Consider the following 15,525-nt stretch of genomic DNA (forward strand, 5'->3'; position numbering starts at 1 on the left):
AGTATTTGGCAGATCATTTTTAAGTGACTGGTATCAGGTCATTCGTAAGTTTAGAGAGAAGGAAGGAGAGTTGGCACCGGGGGACAGGCTGAGGCGACAAGGAAGGTGCACAACATGGAGATGAACATTTGACCAGATTTGGTCAGAAGCATCTTCTGCTGGGTGGGAACAATGACAGGTGCTGTGCTGAGAGATTGCTGTCGAATACTTGCAGTGGTTTTTAAAATCCAGCTCACTGAGCATAATGCATCACAAGCTGGGGTGGGAGGGAGCTGATTGAGCTGTCAAGTTTGCACTTTGCAGAGGGTCCTCATCACATCCTGAATACGTGCATCCTTATTTAAAGCTGCACACTCATTCCCTCCTTGGCTCTCTGCTGAGGACAAAACCTCAGTGCAACCGAATTTCCTGCTTCAGCAGTGAGTCCCACTGTGCAGAAGGAAACATAGCTCAATGGATTCGGGGGTGGAGTTAATGGAATTTAATTATCGACACTAGATGGATAGCAATTTTTTCATTACAAATTGGAATTAACCATTATGATCTATAAAAATGTTATTGGGAAAAATATGTTTATAAAGTATTATTTGAAACATCATATTAGGTTTTTAAGTGACAATTAAAAACCTGAAAATGTTTCTATACAATTTTTAATTGATAAAATAAGACAGATTACTACGAAGGGGAAATGATGGTAAGAGGTACTAAAGAAGCACCTAATTTTAACAAAGAAATAAATAATAAGCAATTAAATTCATACCATACCGGATACCTTAACAACAGCTCTGGGAATCTCATCTTTTCAAGAAATTAATAGTTTCTGGAAATAAAAGGAAAAACATTTGGAGATGAACACTTGTCATTTGCTATGAGTTGCTCTAAAATCTATTCCCTTCACCTCAGATTAAAACATGATTGAAATTCACAGGAGGGCCAGGTTGTTCAGTCCACACTTGGCGGGTGCAGCACTGAGCAAGCACAGCAGCTCAAAACGGACATTTCCTGCACATTGCTGTCTGTGTGATGTTAGCAGCAGATTCACAAGTCACCCCACATAACCTACCCTTGCTCATGCAAGCTTATAATGGGCTCTTTGGAAACGACTGCACAGTTATTAAGTCGTTTACAAAATCAACCCACTGCCGTGGTGAGATTTATTTCTGTGAGTCAAATCTTACATTCTAACTAGCAGAGCGAAAATCTGTTGTCATGGAAACATTCCCTTTTCACTAGGCTAGGGCTACAATTCACTTGCATGGAGATGGATTGACAAAGATGCAGAGGGAAAGGGTGAAAAGGAATCAGACATGGCTTCGATCCATTTTCCTGAACAATATTGATGATCACTGTTAATTATACTTTGGATGGAAATTGGCCTATAAATACTGGACTCTAATAAAACCTTCCCATTCTGGGGTGAAGGGACTCCTCAATGTGTTTTCAAAGCTATTTAAGATATCCCAAAGGGTTTCAATTTTGCCAATGAAGAAGATCATTTATTAGAATAATAAGACTGTATTTTAGTTTGTTCTCAGAGTAATTAAAGCCATGATAGTGGGAGGGAGAGTTATGTTAAGGATAATTTAATTTCCTTATATTCAGGCTCTATAAATTAAATGTTAGAACAGTCAGAGGAGGAATATGTAGATTTATTATCAATCAGAAAGGATCACATGCTTCTCAAACTCAGAGTCAAAGTAAAGGAACCCAGCGCATCTGCACCCAAGTTCTTCCTGCAAAGTTATGGCATCATGAGCTGACAGGAAGGGACCATGTGTCTTACAAGCCTTAGGGTATTGGTGCCGTCATAAAGGATGGGACAATTTTGAGGGCGGGCAAAGGTACGGGCAGAGGAGTGTGTGTCATCCCATTTCTTACTCCATGGCCCCAATCATTCCTCCTCCCTCTGAGGAATCGCCACTTTTCCAAAATGGGTATCCATTTCCTCTAGAAGGACTGTGAGCCAGCCACGTCTTTAAATTTAAAATTATGTTATTGTGAGAGGGCACCCAGAGCAGAGTTTGCAGTTGCCATGTGCCAAGATTTCAGGTGTTGCTGGGTGTGCGCAACCGAAGAAAACTGACAACATGACCAGGCGAACGGCAGAAAGCAGCAGCCTCCGAGGGGAGGGCTCCCCATATCACGCATAAGATGCTTGAGGGGTCTGTGGGTGTTTATTTAAATTCACTTGGAAAAAAACAAGACCATCTGAACAAAAATACTTTTATTTTTCACACAGCATGGAATTCTTAGTAAACAAATGAAAATATACAAGGAGTACTTACCCTTGGGGAAAAAAACTTCCATTTTTTTAAAAGCATAAATTATCTACAGTAAATTCTACAAACCTTATGTTTATAGTTCAATAAACTTTTACGTATATATGTTTGTATGGGTGTATCTAGATACATAATTACAACTCAGATCCAAAATACAGACCTATCTCTACCTCAGAGAATTCCCTCAAAACACTTTCCAGTCCCTCTCCCCACCTCCAAAAGTCACCATTTTCCTGACTTCTATCATCATAGGTTACTTCTGCCTGTTCTTGAACTTTACATAAATACAATATGAACTATTTTGGTACATGACTTCTTTTGCTTCAAATAATATTTTAAAAATAATTTATGTTTTGCATATGTAATTAGTTTGTACTTTCTTATTACTACGCAGTATTCCATTGTATAATAGACAAAATTTATTTATTTATGTTATTATTGATAGATATTTGGGCTGCTTCCAGCTTGGGGCTACTATAAATAAAGCTGCTATGAACATTGTATCAAGTCTTTTGTGGACATATGCTGACGTGTAGGATAGGTGCACTGTGTGGCCCTCGCATTCAGAATGACTGAGTGAGCAGAGCAATGAATGTGCATCAAATTTTGCGTTAAGCTTGAACATTCCTCCACGGAAACTATCTGGATGATTCAGAAGGCTTTCAGGGATGATACAATGACTGCAGTGCAAATAAAAACGTGGCCCAAACGCTTCAAAGATGGTCAAGAATCTGTTGAAAGTGGTCCACATTCTGGAAGGCCTGCAACAAGCAGAGCACCTGAGAATGTTGAACGTGTACGGGCTGCAATCAACAAAGATCAGCGACTGACAGTGCAAAAACTAGAAGTTAATCGGGGGATTCCAAACACTACTGTGTCCAAGAGTTTGATGGAGGATCTTGGCATGAAATGTGTCATGGAAAAATTCATTTTGCAGTTCCTACTACCAGAGCAGAAGAACGTCGTGCTGCAGTTGCTAATGACTTGATTCAGTCTGCCACCAATGAACCAGATTTGGCACCCTGTGACTTCTGGCTTTTCCCAAAACTAAAATCACCTTTGGAAGGGAAGAAATTTCAGACTGTCAATGAGATTCAGGAAAGTACAATAGGGCAGCTGATGGCAATTCCAACAAAGCATTTTGCAGAGTGTTCTAAACAGTGGAAGAGATGCTGGAAGAACTGGGTAAGATCCCAAAGTACCTACTTTGAAGGGGATTGAGGCATCATTGTCCTGTGTACAATATTTCTTGTATCTTGCATCTTCTTCAATAAATGCCTCTATTTTTCATAGCACGTGACTGGATACTTTCTGGACAGGCCTTTGTACATTTAAGTTTATTAGAAAGCTCCAGTTTTCCCAAGTGGTCATACCATTTTAACTGCCAGTGGCAGTAGGTGATTTGCCCCATCCTCACCAGCACTCAGTGTTGTCAATCTAGAAGCCGCATAGTGGCCTCTCCTTGAGCAACCTTTGTTTTTAAAGAAGATGTGCAAATGTCTGCATCGATGTTGTAGTGGGGTCTGGAAGTCAGAATTAAAACTCAGATATTGTGATTAACATTTTCCAGCCTCGTAATGACCCCATGCTTTTGAAAAATGTAGCTTTTCTAAGATAAGTGCAGGTTCAAGTAAGCCGAAATTTCAGGGTAACTATAAGCTGATGATCAGAACAGATTTAAGTTGGAAAGGAATACTTCGGTATTCAAAACATACATCAGTTTAGGCTTCTAAAATGAACAATAGCCACTTGCTCTGAAGAGACCAAAAATCCATTTCTGTTCTTTTTTTTTTTTATTGTTCATATACCTTTGTCTTCATTTTCCCACCACCACTTTCCCCTGCCCCACTCACCCCCACCTCCCTCCTTCAATCCTTCCCCACTTTGGCTTTGTCCATGGGTCCTTTATACATGTTCCTTGATTTGACCCTTCCCCTTCCTTTCCCTGTCAACCCCCTCCTTCCTTCCTTCTCGTTACTGTCGGTTTCTTTTTTCTTTCAATGTTGCTGGTTATGTTTTCCTTGCTTGTTTGTTTTGTTGATTAGGTTCCACTTATAGGTGAGATCATATGGTATTTGTCTTTCGTCCCCTGGCTTATTTCGCTTAGCATAATGCTCTCCAGTTCCACCCATGCTGTCATGAAGGGTACTAGTTGTTTCTTCCTTTCTGCTGCGTAGTATTCCATTGTGTACATATACCATAGTTTTTTGATCCACTCATTTATTGATGGGCACTTAGGTTGCTTCCAGCACTTGGCTATTATAAATTGTGCGGCATTTCTGTTCCTATTTTTAAGAAATCATTGAAATTCAATAGCCTGATGGGTAAGCTTCACTCCTGGTGATTAGTCCTGAGCCAGCTCAGCCTCATAGAACTTCTGCTTTACCAGAAGGGCAGGTGCCTCAGATACTTCACCTGTGTATTGAGAGAGCTGAATAGCCAGTTCTTGGTCCTTCACTCAGCCTTGAAATGTGTCCACAGATTGCAATGGGTCATATTCTTTTTATTCATTGTGATCATATTGTTTTCCATCTAAAGCTTCAGAACTTCAAATTTTACCAGTGTTATTTCAAAGGGAGTAGTCATATAGTTAGCCAGATGCAAAAACATTTATAGTATGTTAAGTGAAAAAAGTGAATTTTAAGAAAACAACGGACTTATGACATGATCTCAATTTTGTTGACTTACATTGTATAGAGACATACATATCTGCTTATAAATGTATACAAGATTTCAAAGGATAAACCAAAGGTTCATTCTCAGGCTGTTAATATGGTGTCTCTGAAGCTATTGGTAATTTTGGGGTTTTTTTTTTCCTTTAAGTCCTTTCGTTTTCTGATTTTTCTGAAATGAGCATGTTCTGCTTTTGAAATAAGGAGTAAAAGTTACCTCTTTAAATAAATAGAAAGTCAAACTCCCACCAGATATTTAGTTCTCATCACTGGAAATTTAAGAGGATGAATAAAAAGTCACTTTCACTTTAGCATTTAACACTTGAGTCTCCAAAAAAGCGCTTTTTATATGAAAAATAGTTCAGTGATTTTTTTTTCCACTTTATCACATGTATTTCTAAGAGCATTTTTTATTTATTTAGTGAAAAGCCCTTAATTGTAGAACTGAGCGTTTCTATCTGGGGCACTTAAATACTATAGAGAACGGAAACTTTATAGATCTCAAATCTGTTTTCCTTCTTCAAACTGTACCCTGGTAGCAACAGACAAAGCAGCATGCTATAGCACCTGGAAGACCATGGAGTACCAGGAGTGTGGGCATGAAGGCAGCCAGAGGGGGATCGTAGAAGAAACAGCTTTCTGGAAAGGGACTTAGAGCCTGCTGGTTGGGGCCGTAGAATTCTCCAGAGGAAAGGCAGCATATGCACAAAGGAGATCTTTCCTGCAGTCCATCTCCAGGATGCGAAATCCAATATTTACACAAAGGCTTAGCCCAAGGAAAGCATATTTTTGATCCTTGGCTGTAAATACTTAGTAACTGCCTAACAACACACATATCGTGGCTTAGAATATCTGTAGAAAGGCATGCTCCCTGACAGAGCTTTGGGCACAGTGGGGTTGACCTTATGGCTTCTACGCCTCCCGCTTTATTAAAGTTTCATGTCTTCAATCACAATTGCTGCATGAATTCTTTTACAGCCTCCAGCACTCTAAGCAAAAGCCATAGAGACATGGCAAATTAATTTCTTTCCTAAGAAACTGTGAACATTGGGTGAAGCAACACTTTTTTTGTTTTGTTTTTTCTGTGCTGTGAGATGAAAAGTGGCTCCTCTATCTCATTGCTGAAAAAGCCTTCCCTGCTGATTTGTATTTCCAGTTTAAGAGTTTCCTGTCTAAAGAAGAGAAGCATCTTCAGTTTGATGGACTTTAAAAGCTGTTAGAGTATCTCTGGAATTCAACCTGTGGCCCGAGCTGGCCATGTCTTGCTAGGAAAGCCAACAACTGCATTTTTTCCTGAGAGACAGAGAAGCTACATTTCTGTTGTTGGTTGTTAGAATATTCTAGTCTTCTTCTGCTTCATCAGAGAGCCTATGAGAGAGAACTTTTAAATGGACATTACTAAGCTAAAGATAGTGGTAGTTTCAGGGCAATGATGGTTCCTTAAAGGAAGGGGTAGTGTTTACTTTTGTTATCATTATTTTCCTACCATGAAGCACTGTGCCTGGCCCATGGGGAAACTACATGAATCATGATTAAATTAATAAATCATGAAGGGAAAAACTATAATTGTTATCTGTATTAGTTTGGTGGTAAAACACCCCCCAAAATTTCAATGGCTTATAAACAAAGGTTTTATTTCTTGTTCACATGAGTTCCATTGGTGGTAGTCCGAAGCTATGTTCTACGTGTCTCCTTTATGAGGCCCCCAGCCGCTGGGTGGGACCTGCCCAGTGGTGTGCTGGCCTGGCTCAGACCAACTCCCAGCTCCAAAGAACTGATGGTGCACATCTCTTCCCAACTCCATGTTCAGTAATATCATTTGGGTAGCCTAAAATCAACTTTGTTTTTATACCATGGAAATTGGCAAACACTTTAAATCACTTGGCCCGTTTATTATTTTTAATAATGTTTATTAATTATTAATTAATTTATTAATATTTAATAATTATTATTTTTAATAAACGGGCCAAGGTCAACTGAAGGATAAGTAGGAAAACCTATCACTAACAGATCCAAGGTTCCCGGCCTAACCTGGCACATCTCTCATATATGAAACAAATCTCACCATTTTTATTGTGAATCTGACCCTGTACATTGTGTGGAGGACAGAAAGAAGGGAAACCTTATGGACTTTTAATCTAACACACTGTTACATGTAACCCTCTTTCCCACTGCTCAGCGCCGGACCTGCAAGCACAAGCACACGTTCACACCCAAAGCTTATGCAGAATGCCATCTACCTCCTTTTTAATAACCATTTAAATCTAAACATTCCGTTTCAATCACTCTTTAAACCATAAATATATACTAGAAATGCCATTATTTCATCAGGTTGTAGCAACTGAATGAGATAGATAGGGCAATGGGACCAATAGAGACCTATGCGGTTAAGAGGGTAGACTTCAAGGTCAGGTGGACTTAGGTTTAAACTCTAGCCTTTTACTATGTGATCATGGACATATTACCTAACTGTAGTGGATACTGTGGTGCTCTGCCCAGACCCCCTTTTAAAAGCAAGGCCGATACATCCTTTTTCCAGCTGCTGCGGATGTCACTGTTGATAGGTTACTCTAGAAATTGCTCGTGCCAACAGGCAGCTGCATTGCTTAAGGCTCTTCCCCTTCAGGGGAGTCCTGTGAGTGACTGCTGGGACCCCCTTGCGTTGATTCGAGAACAACCCTCCGGGGCCACCTCATTTCCAGAACTCCCTGTAGGACAGGTGGAGGCTGCTGCAGACCGCTGTTCTCCCTTTGCCTTCTCACGTCTTAGCTTATTTACAGGTGGATCTACTGAGAGCACTCAGCAACTAAGCATTCCTATGCAATGCTCTGAGTCTGCATCCAGGGAACCCCATCTAAAATACTATACTTTCTAGGCTTAGTTTCTCCATTTGCAATGTGAGGATAATAACAGTACCTACATCACAGGACTGTGGTGAGAATTATATGAAATCATGGATAGAAAGTTCTTCTATTTAACCCCTGACATATTGTAAGCATTTGTTTAATAATTATTTTTATAATAAAATAATGTTGAAAAATAAGTATGATCAAAACTCTCTGTCATACCACATGTCCTACTTTGGGGTTTGGTCAATTATAATTACTCAGACATTGGGGTCGATTGCAGTGTGGTTCACAACGTTTTGCTCCCTCCCCATTTTTGCCACGTGACTTGCAGGGCCTCCTGTAAATGGACTGCGTGGCCCTGTCCCATTGTCATCCTTGGCCATGTGATTGGCTTTGGCCTAAAGAGGCCTTGTGATTTTCTGCCAGTTCCTTTGCTCTTCTTCTTTGTCACATGAATCTCGTAGAGTGTTGATAAACCGGTTCGCATGGTCTCTGTTGGTCCCATTGCCTATCTATCTCATTCAGTTGCTACAACCTGATGAAATAATGGCATTTCTAGTATATATTTATGGTTTAAAGAGTGACTGAAACGGAATGTTTAGATTTAAATGGTTATTAAAAAGGAGGTAGATGGCATTCTGCATAAGCTTTGGGTGTGAACGTGTGCTTGTGCTTGCAGGTCCGGCGCTGAGCAGTGGGAAAGAGGGTTACATGTAACAGTGTGTTAGATTAAAAGTCCATAAGGTTTCCCTTCTTTCTGTCCTCCACACAACGTACAGGGTCAGATTCACAATGAAAATGGTGAGATTTGTTTCATATATAAGAGATGTGCCAGTTTAGGCCGGGAACCTTGGATCCGTTAGTGATAGGCTTTCCTACTTATCCTTCAGTTGACCTCGGCCCGTTGAGGGTCAGCTCCTTGCCCAGGGACAGCCCCCGCCTCCCCTAGCTCAGAGCCGGGGTCTGCTCCTGTCAACGGTAAACGAAGCCGGACACTGGGGGAAGTGGTAAGGACAGATTTTCATCAGTAATGTACATTTACAACAGGAAAAAAAGTCCAGGATTAACTGACCTCAGCTTCAGTTTTTACAGACAGGACTGGGAATATTAAGAGAGAATGAAGGAGGAGGGAGGGGGTGGGCAGGAACTCGGTAGAGTCAGAGAAGTGAAAAATTACAAAAAGTGGGAAGGAGGAGTTGGCTCATGTGATACCCACCTGGTTGTGCCAGCAGGCGCTTCCAGAGGTTAGGCTGCTACCCCGCACAGGGACTGGGAGACAGAGGAAAGCCTAGAACAAACAGTAAATTCTTTTGGCAGCCTTGAGTTTTCTCAGACAAACACTGTAAGGGGGACTAGTGTCATCTTAGGGATGTGGCCTTGAGGTATTAGAAACTGTGTTGGTGTTTTATTCAAGTCTTTAAAGGCCAAAGTTGAGGCCTCATTGAGAACACAGCTCAGAGGAGCCTGGCTAGAGTTTGGCCACAGAGAGACTCTTTGTCACAACCAATGAGAAATAAGCAGCAGTTTTGTGGACAAATTCCCTACCCATCCGACCCCTCTAATACCAGTCTTATGCAAAGCCAGGAGACTACTCTGCTGATGAAAAATCTCATACACACTCATTCACATACTCTCTTGCACCCTCCACACTCTGAACTCATACTCACACTCACATGCATATACACCTACAATCACATACAGTTTCACAGACTCTCACACAGACTCAGATTTCTCACACTCACACACACACTCTCACCCCTGGACTGTGTGTTTCATTTCCCAGGCTCAGCTACTCAGTGTTCAGATGACAACCTGTTCACTGCCCTAGCCCTGCTGCCGAGCTTGAAGACAGGGCGGCTCCTTCAGGCAGGCTAGCCTCTGAGGCTTCCTTCTCCTGTAACTACAGTGAGCTGCGCCTGGGGTTGACCCAGGAACTCCCACCACCGGAGAAACCAGAGGAGAGATCTCTTCGGGGGGACGGGAGGGCTGCAGGCAGGAAGAAGAGAAGCTTTAGCTAGAAGGAGAATCAGGCCCTTGGGCAGCTCAGCTTGGAGGTTCCTCAGCTTGAAGCTTCACTTGGTGAATTCTCATTTGTTTACCTCATTCCACATTTAGCCCGGTTTCTGCGAAGCTCTCAGGTCATTAGGTGATAAAGCCAGCACTGGACCCCAATCCAAAGCTTCTTGCACTTTCCATGAACCCCTCTCTTTGACAAGGATCCATTTCAAATTCACCGAAAAAACTTCATGCAGGAAAAAGAAGTTAAACATTTTGTAGGTTAACTAGCCATGCTATGGTTTACATATTGTCTCACTGTTAAGCATAATTAAATTCCCTCATAATCAATTATAATCCCCTATCAACTCATCTTCCTTGGTCTTACATGCTCTTACCATGGGTTGGTTTTGTTCCTTCTGGCATGAGCGAAGGAAGAATTTTCTTCTTTGGGAGGGTGGAGCAGAGAGCATGACTTTGGAATCACACAACAATTAGCATTCCAGCCCTTCCTATGTGAGTGGTCAAATCTGAGCCCAGGTGCACCCTCCCGGAGCCTCTGCATAATGGCAGGTGGTGACTGGGATTAAACTGAGTACATATTAAAAGAACCCATCAGTTTCGGGTTTAGAATAAATGGCCAATATATTGTAACTGTTGGAATGTCTTGCTTTTACTTTTTAATTATGTAATGTCAGTATGTAGTGAGACTCAAAAATCAGAATTTCTTCAGAAGAATTGTTGTTGTTCTGGGAAAGGTGGGGGAGGGCTTCCTTCAGAATCACATTGCATGGATTGTCACTGCGCCCCAGTGCTTTGTGCTGATCTTGGTACCTGGGAAGGAGGTGGGATGGGTTGCCGTCCTCAGCAGCGTGCATTGTGACAGAGTTTCCCTGGGGAGGCAGGGAGGTTGTGCCTGTAATTTCAGATCCCAGACAGCCAGGAAGCTTCCTTCCATTTGCCCCAATCTGTCTCCATCCAATAGTTGTAGTAAATTGGGCCTGGGGAGCGGGAGAGGGGGAGGGGGAACGTTTCAGGAAGGAGGGAAATGGATGACACATGAATAATGTTCACAGCAGGGAAAGGAAAGGAGACCCTGTCTCCTGTCTGAGCATGCTCAGCAGCTGGGCTGGGCAGATGCGCAGGCAAGTAAGGAGCTTGGTCAGGCTGCATACAATGCACTACCCATTTGCTGAGCCTGAATAATAATAGGTTTTGAAACATCGTCAACAGGCACTCCGTTCTCCTGTAACATTTTGTCCTTTAGGAGGCAAGGGGAGCCAGTCTGGGTGGAAACTGGAGGGGGAAATCAGGAGAGGAGGGGAGGAGGAGGTGGAGTTCTTTGTTTCTCTCCCCAAGCTGCAGACAACTTGCCATCTTTCTGGGAGAGCTTGGCTATTCAGAACATGCTCTGAGCGCTTGACTGGAAATTTGTCGGTGCTTCTTCAGCAACATCATTTTTTCACTCTCATTCACTTTCTGATCAGGACACAGTTTCAGGAAATTGGAAAATAAATATCCAAGAAATCATTGCCAAGCTTTATAAACAGCTTCTAATGGCACGTACAGCCAAAGATACCGTAATGAAAACACACACTAAATATTTGCCTCTTCGGTGTGCTGGCATAAACTCACAGGGTTGCTCCCTGGTCCTGAATACAAACTCTGTGATCTCTGTTAGCACAGAGCAGGAATTTAAATGCCTTCTGGGAAACAAAGTCAATAATAAAGTTCTTCTATGTCAGATGTAGTTTATAAATGTGGTCAAAAGACTATACTATAAAAGCAACCCGCGTGTCAATCCTTACAGTAAGAGCATTTTCTAGTGATAAACAGTTTCCAGGATTTTTTATTTTCTCCTGCTCAATTTCCACAAGTTAACAAAGCTTCAGAGAAAGGTTTCTAGATCTTTATCTTAGAATACAGCTGTTTATCAACTACCAGAACAGTCATCTGCCAGGTAGAAAGCATCCTCGGGACTTGACATAGACACAAAAAGAGGAACTCTGCAAATAAATAGATTTTTGCAGTTCACATATTGCTTTGCCATATAAAATCCTGCAAGTGAGTGAGGCCAGACTTCTTTGTCACCTACAGAATTTTTTTTTTCTAAATAAGTAGCAGCAACTGGTTAACAATTCTTTGGGGGGGGGGGGTGACGTGAGGATTGACTTACATTATGTAGACAATTAATTGCAAAGCTAGAATACAAGAAATCAAGCAGCTACAGTTCTGTGCCATTGAATGGACTTGGCCCCTGTGCTCCAACCTCCAAATGTCAGTAAGGCACAGGTTATATGTCTTAGGGTAATAGTAAAAAGGGGAGGAAAACGGCGGTAACCCAGCCAGCTTTTGTTCAGTCAAGAAAACAAGTGCTGTGAGTGTCAAAGTACCGGTGAAAAAGTTTCTTCCTTAGAATTTCTGTCATTTTATTGCTTGCCCTTGCAAATAAGACCCTCTTTTCTTCCTTCAACCCCTGGGCTGCTGGAAAAAGTTCTTGAAGCGAAAACTTTTACCCCAGATTACAGTGCAGCTGGGACCCAGGAATAAGGAGCTGAGCAGCCCTTTCAGCAAGTGTTGGCTCATTTTGTGCTTTTCCTTACTTACTTGTGTTGTCAGTCGAGCCTCCTCGAGTCTGAGTACATCAATCAAAGCACAAGTGATAAAGGATATTCTCCTAAAGGAATCTCCCCTTCAGATGCCCCCAGTCAGTCAGCAGGTGTTTGTGAGCAGGAAGAAAAAAGATAAATAAGAGTTAATAACAGCCAATATTTATTAAGCATGCACCATGCACTAGCATGATTCTGGGCTTTAGGTATTATATGTCATGCAATGTTCACAACACCCAAGAATAACAGTATTCTTCTCTATTTATGGATGAGGTAAAACTGTAGGTAGAAGTTTGAACAGCCAATATCTGGCAGCATTTATTAATTCAGAATAGTTCCCTTAACCAGTACCCTTAACTAGCAAGAACTTTCACATTAGTGAATGCACTAAACCCTCACAATAACTCAACTACAATATATTATTATTATTCCCATTTTATTCATTGGAATAACTCAGCCAGAAGCTAATTTTCTCAAGGCCACACTTAGTAAGGAGGCAGAGCCAGAATTTAAACACTGCCAAAGCCTTTGTTCTTTCTACTGCCCTACATCGCCTCCACCAAGCATGTGGCATGCATATTCTCAAAGAGATTTAGTGCCCAGCTTTGTATTTAATAAAATGGAAGGTTGTGGCCAGGCTGCCAGGTGATGCGATTTTGTACCCAGTACAGTGGTAATGGCTGCAAGTGAGGGAAAGCTCCAGTACCAGTACTTGAAGTTACTTTGAACAAGAAGCCTAGTGGTAGGAGACTTCAAGTGTTGGTTCAGCTGCTCAGATACCAGTGGAACTAAGGCTTTCTCTTTCTCTTATCATGTTGGCCTTCTCCTCTTGAGAATCACAAGACATTTGCCATAAAGTCAGAACAGAAGGGAAGAAGAATGCACCTGCAACACCGGTACCATGTCAGCAGAAGAGCAGAGGCTTTCTCAGACTCTGCCAGCTCCCAGCTGATTTCCACTTAGGTCTCATCGATCAGCAATGTGCCCTGTGGCCACCCAGCAGACAGGGAAACTGGGAGAGCCAGTGCTTCCCTAGACATATGCTCCCCCCACCCCCCGCCCAGAAAAACTGCATCCCTATATGGATGGGGTAGTGTGATTTGGGGAAATCACAAAGACAGCATGCCTTGGCTTAGGAGTCTAGTGTGGAGACGAGTCAGGGCAACAGGCCCGTACTCAGGAGAAGGAAGATGATGTTAAAGGGGAAGAATGTTGTTGTGCCCGTTGTATCTACCTTCACATTTAAATGGTCCCAGAGCACCACACCTGTCATGCTTCCTTCCTTCCCTCATCCTGGTCTTGACTCTCTTCACTCTTTCTGCCCCAACCCCAGACCAATAGCCCTTTGGGCAAAATAATGTTGATAATTATAAGATCATCTGACTTCTTTTTTTTTAATTCTTGCAAACAATAGGTATTGAATAAATTATTGCTGAATTAATTATGTAATGAGAGGAGGAAATTCCAGGCAAATATTAGCTGGTGGGGGCTTTTTGCTGCCACAGCCAGGAAGTTCTCACTGCTTCGGAGGTGAAACTACTCAGGGGTCTGTGGAAGGCATCCTAGAGGCCGCTGTTGACAGAACCCATGCACAAATGTCAGCTAAGTGGTCCAATTAAGACAAAAGGAACCTGAAGAGACTGAAGAGTCTTGAGTCTGGGGTCAACACAACCCTGCGTGATCTTGTTGCTACTTCACGTGACTATAGCTCCACGGTTTCCTTCTTCGTCTTTGCAGAGCCAGCTCTCCCAGGCGCTGAACGGGCTGTCGGACAGGGCCAAAGAAGCCAAGGAATTCCTGGTGCAGCTCCGCAACATGGTCCAGCAGATCCAGGTACCGCAGCAACTGAGACCCAGAGGTTAAGATGTAACTGTGTGGTGGGAGAGTTTGTTTCTTCTCTTTTATTTTTATGTGTTGTCAGGGGAAACCCTGTTCTTCTGCTCTGTCTCTTCTAAAACATACAAACACACATACAGTCGAACTTCGAACATACCTTTCTCGAGGTGGTTATGTTTGCCAACAAGCCAGAAAGAACCTGGTTTTCCAAGTGGTTCCTATCTTCCACACAGAGGTCCTAATTCTCTACTACTGTGTATTTTGAAAGAGTCTTATTTCTTTCTGAATTTAGAGTCATTATTATTGAGTTTTTAAAAACTCTATAAATCCCCAAAACACCTTCCAATAATTATATCTTACCTGATGGTAACAAACAAATCACACTTTCTCTTTTTTTCTTCTTTCCTCCCTTCCATCCTTCCTTCCTTTCTTCCTTCCTTCCTTCTTTCCTTTCTTCCTTCCTTTTCTTCCTCTTTCCTTCCTTCCTGCCCCATAGTAATGCTTCTCCTTTAATTTCAGATTGCTTTGTCTTGATACAGTGACTGACATATCAGCCAGCATTTGGAAGCTGGTGAATTCTTCCCTATAGCTAAAGGGAAGAAGCCATAAATTACACGAGGTGCTAAAATAAGGACTTTCTGCACTGCTTGCCATTCCTATGTTTTAAGATTTGCCTCACAGAAGTAACCTTGGCTCTGGCCTCCAGTAAATTGTCTTTCTGAGCTAATAGTTAACCCATGTCAAGGCAGAAATGGCTTTTTAAATGTAAACCAGCCTTCCAAAGCATCTCACACTGATTTCTTTGCCTATTTTTGGCACATGTGCCATGTTAAAAGTTCTAATTCCCTAACAACCAAACACTTGTACCCTTCCTTCTGTTTTCCAAAGCAATAGAGTCCCTTCTTTTCTTTCGCTGGCATGAAATATGCAGCCCCATGCTTGCCTCTGAACCTCACCTCTTCATCAGACAAAGCTTTCTTTCAGGTCTAAATCAGAGCCTAGGAGGAGAAGGCTCCCCCCACTCCCTCCCAGTACTGCCCTGCATGGGACATAGAGAGCTCTTAGATGATGTTTTCCAGGGGACTTCTCTGAGAACTCAAAAGCAATTGCCGTGAAAGCTAAAACTTCACATTGGTGGAAGTCATTGCACAAGCCATTACTAATGCATGCCTTACACAAAGAAGACATTGCACTTGAAAACCGCCACAGATACCTATTCTTATATTAAGAGAGAGATACAGTTCTATATGGCTTTGATATAAATTAAAATTTGATAAGCTAAGCT

General features: G+C 42.0%; 1 protein-coding gene across 6 annotated transcripts in view; it reads left to right on the forward strand.

Moving 5' to 3' along the window:
• TRIM9 (tripartite motif containing 9) overlaps positions 1 to 15,525 on the forward strand; it is a 93,688-nt gene that overhangs the window by 31,864 nt on the left and 46,299 nt on the right. For all 6 annotated transcript variants that reach the window (XM_054567050.1, XM_054567052.1, XM_054567053.1 and 3 more), the window contains exon 2: positions 14,142 to 14,237. In XM_054567050.1, the coding sequence (XP_054423025.1) occupies positions 14,142 to 14,237 (96 nt within the window). The remainder of the gene's footprint in view (positions 1 to 14,141; positions 14,238 to 15,525) is intronic.

The sequence above is a fragment of the Pteronotus mesoamericanus genome, unplaced genomic scaffold (genome assembly GCF_021234165.1).
Source record: "Pteronotus mesoamericanus isolate MK-2021 breed Mesoamerican mustached bat unplaced genomic scaffold, CSHL_Meso_final contig_182, whole genome shotgun sequence".
Taxonomy (NCBI): domain Eukaryota; kingdom Metazoa; phylum Chordata; class Mammalia; order Chiroptera; family Mormoopidae; genus Pteronotus; species Pteronotus mesoamericanus.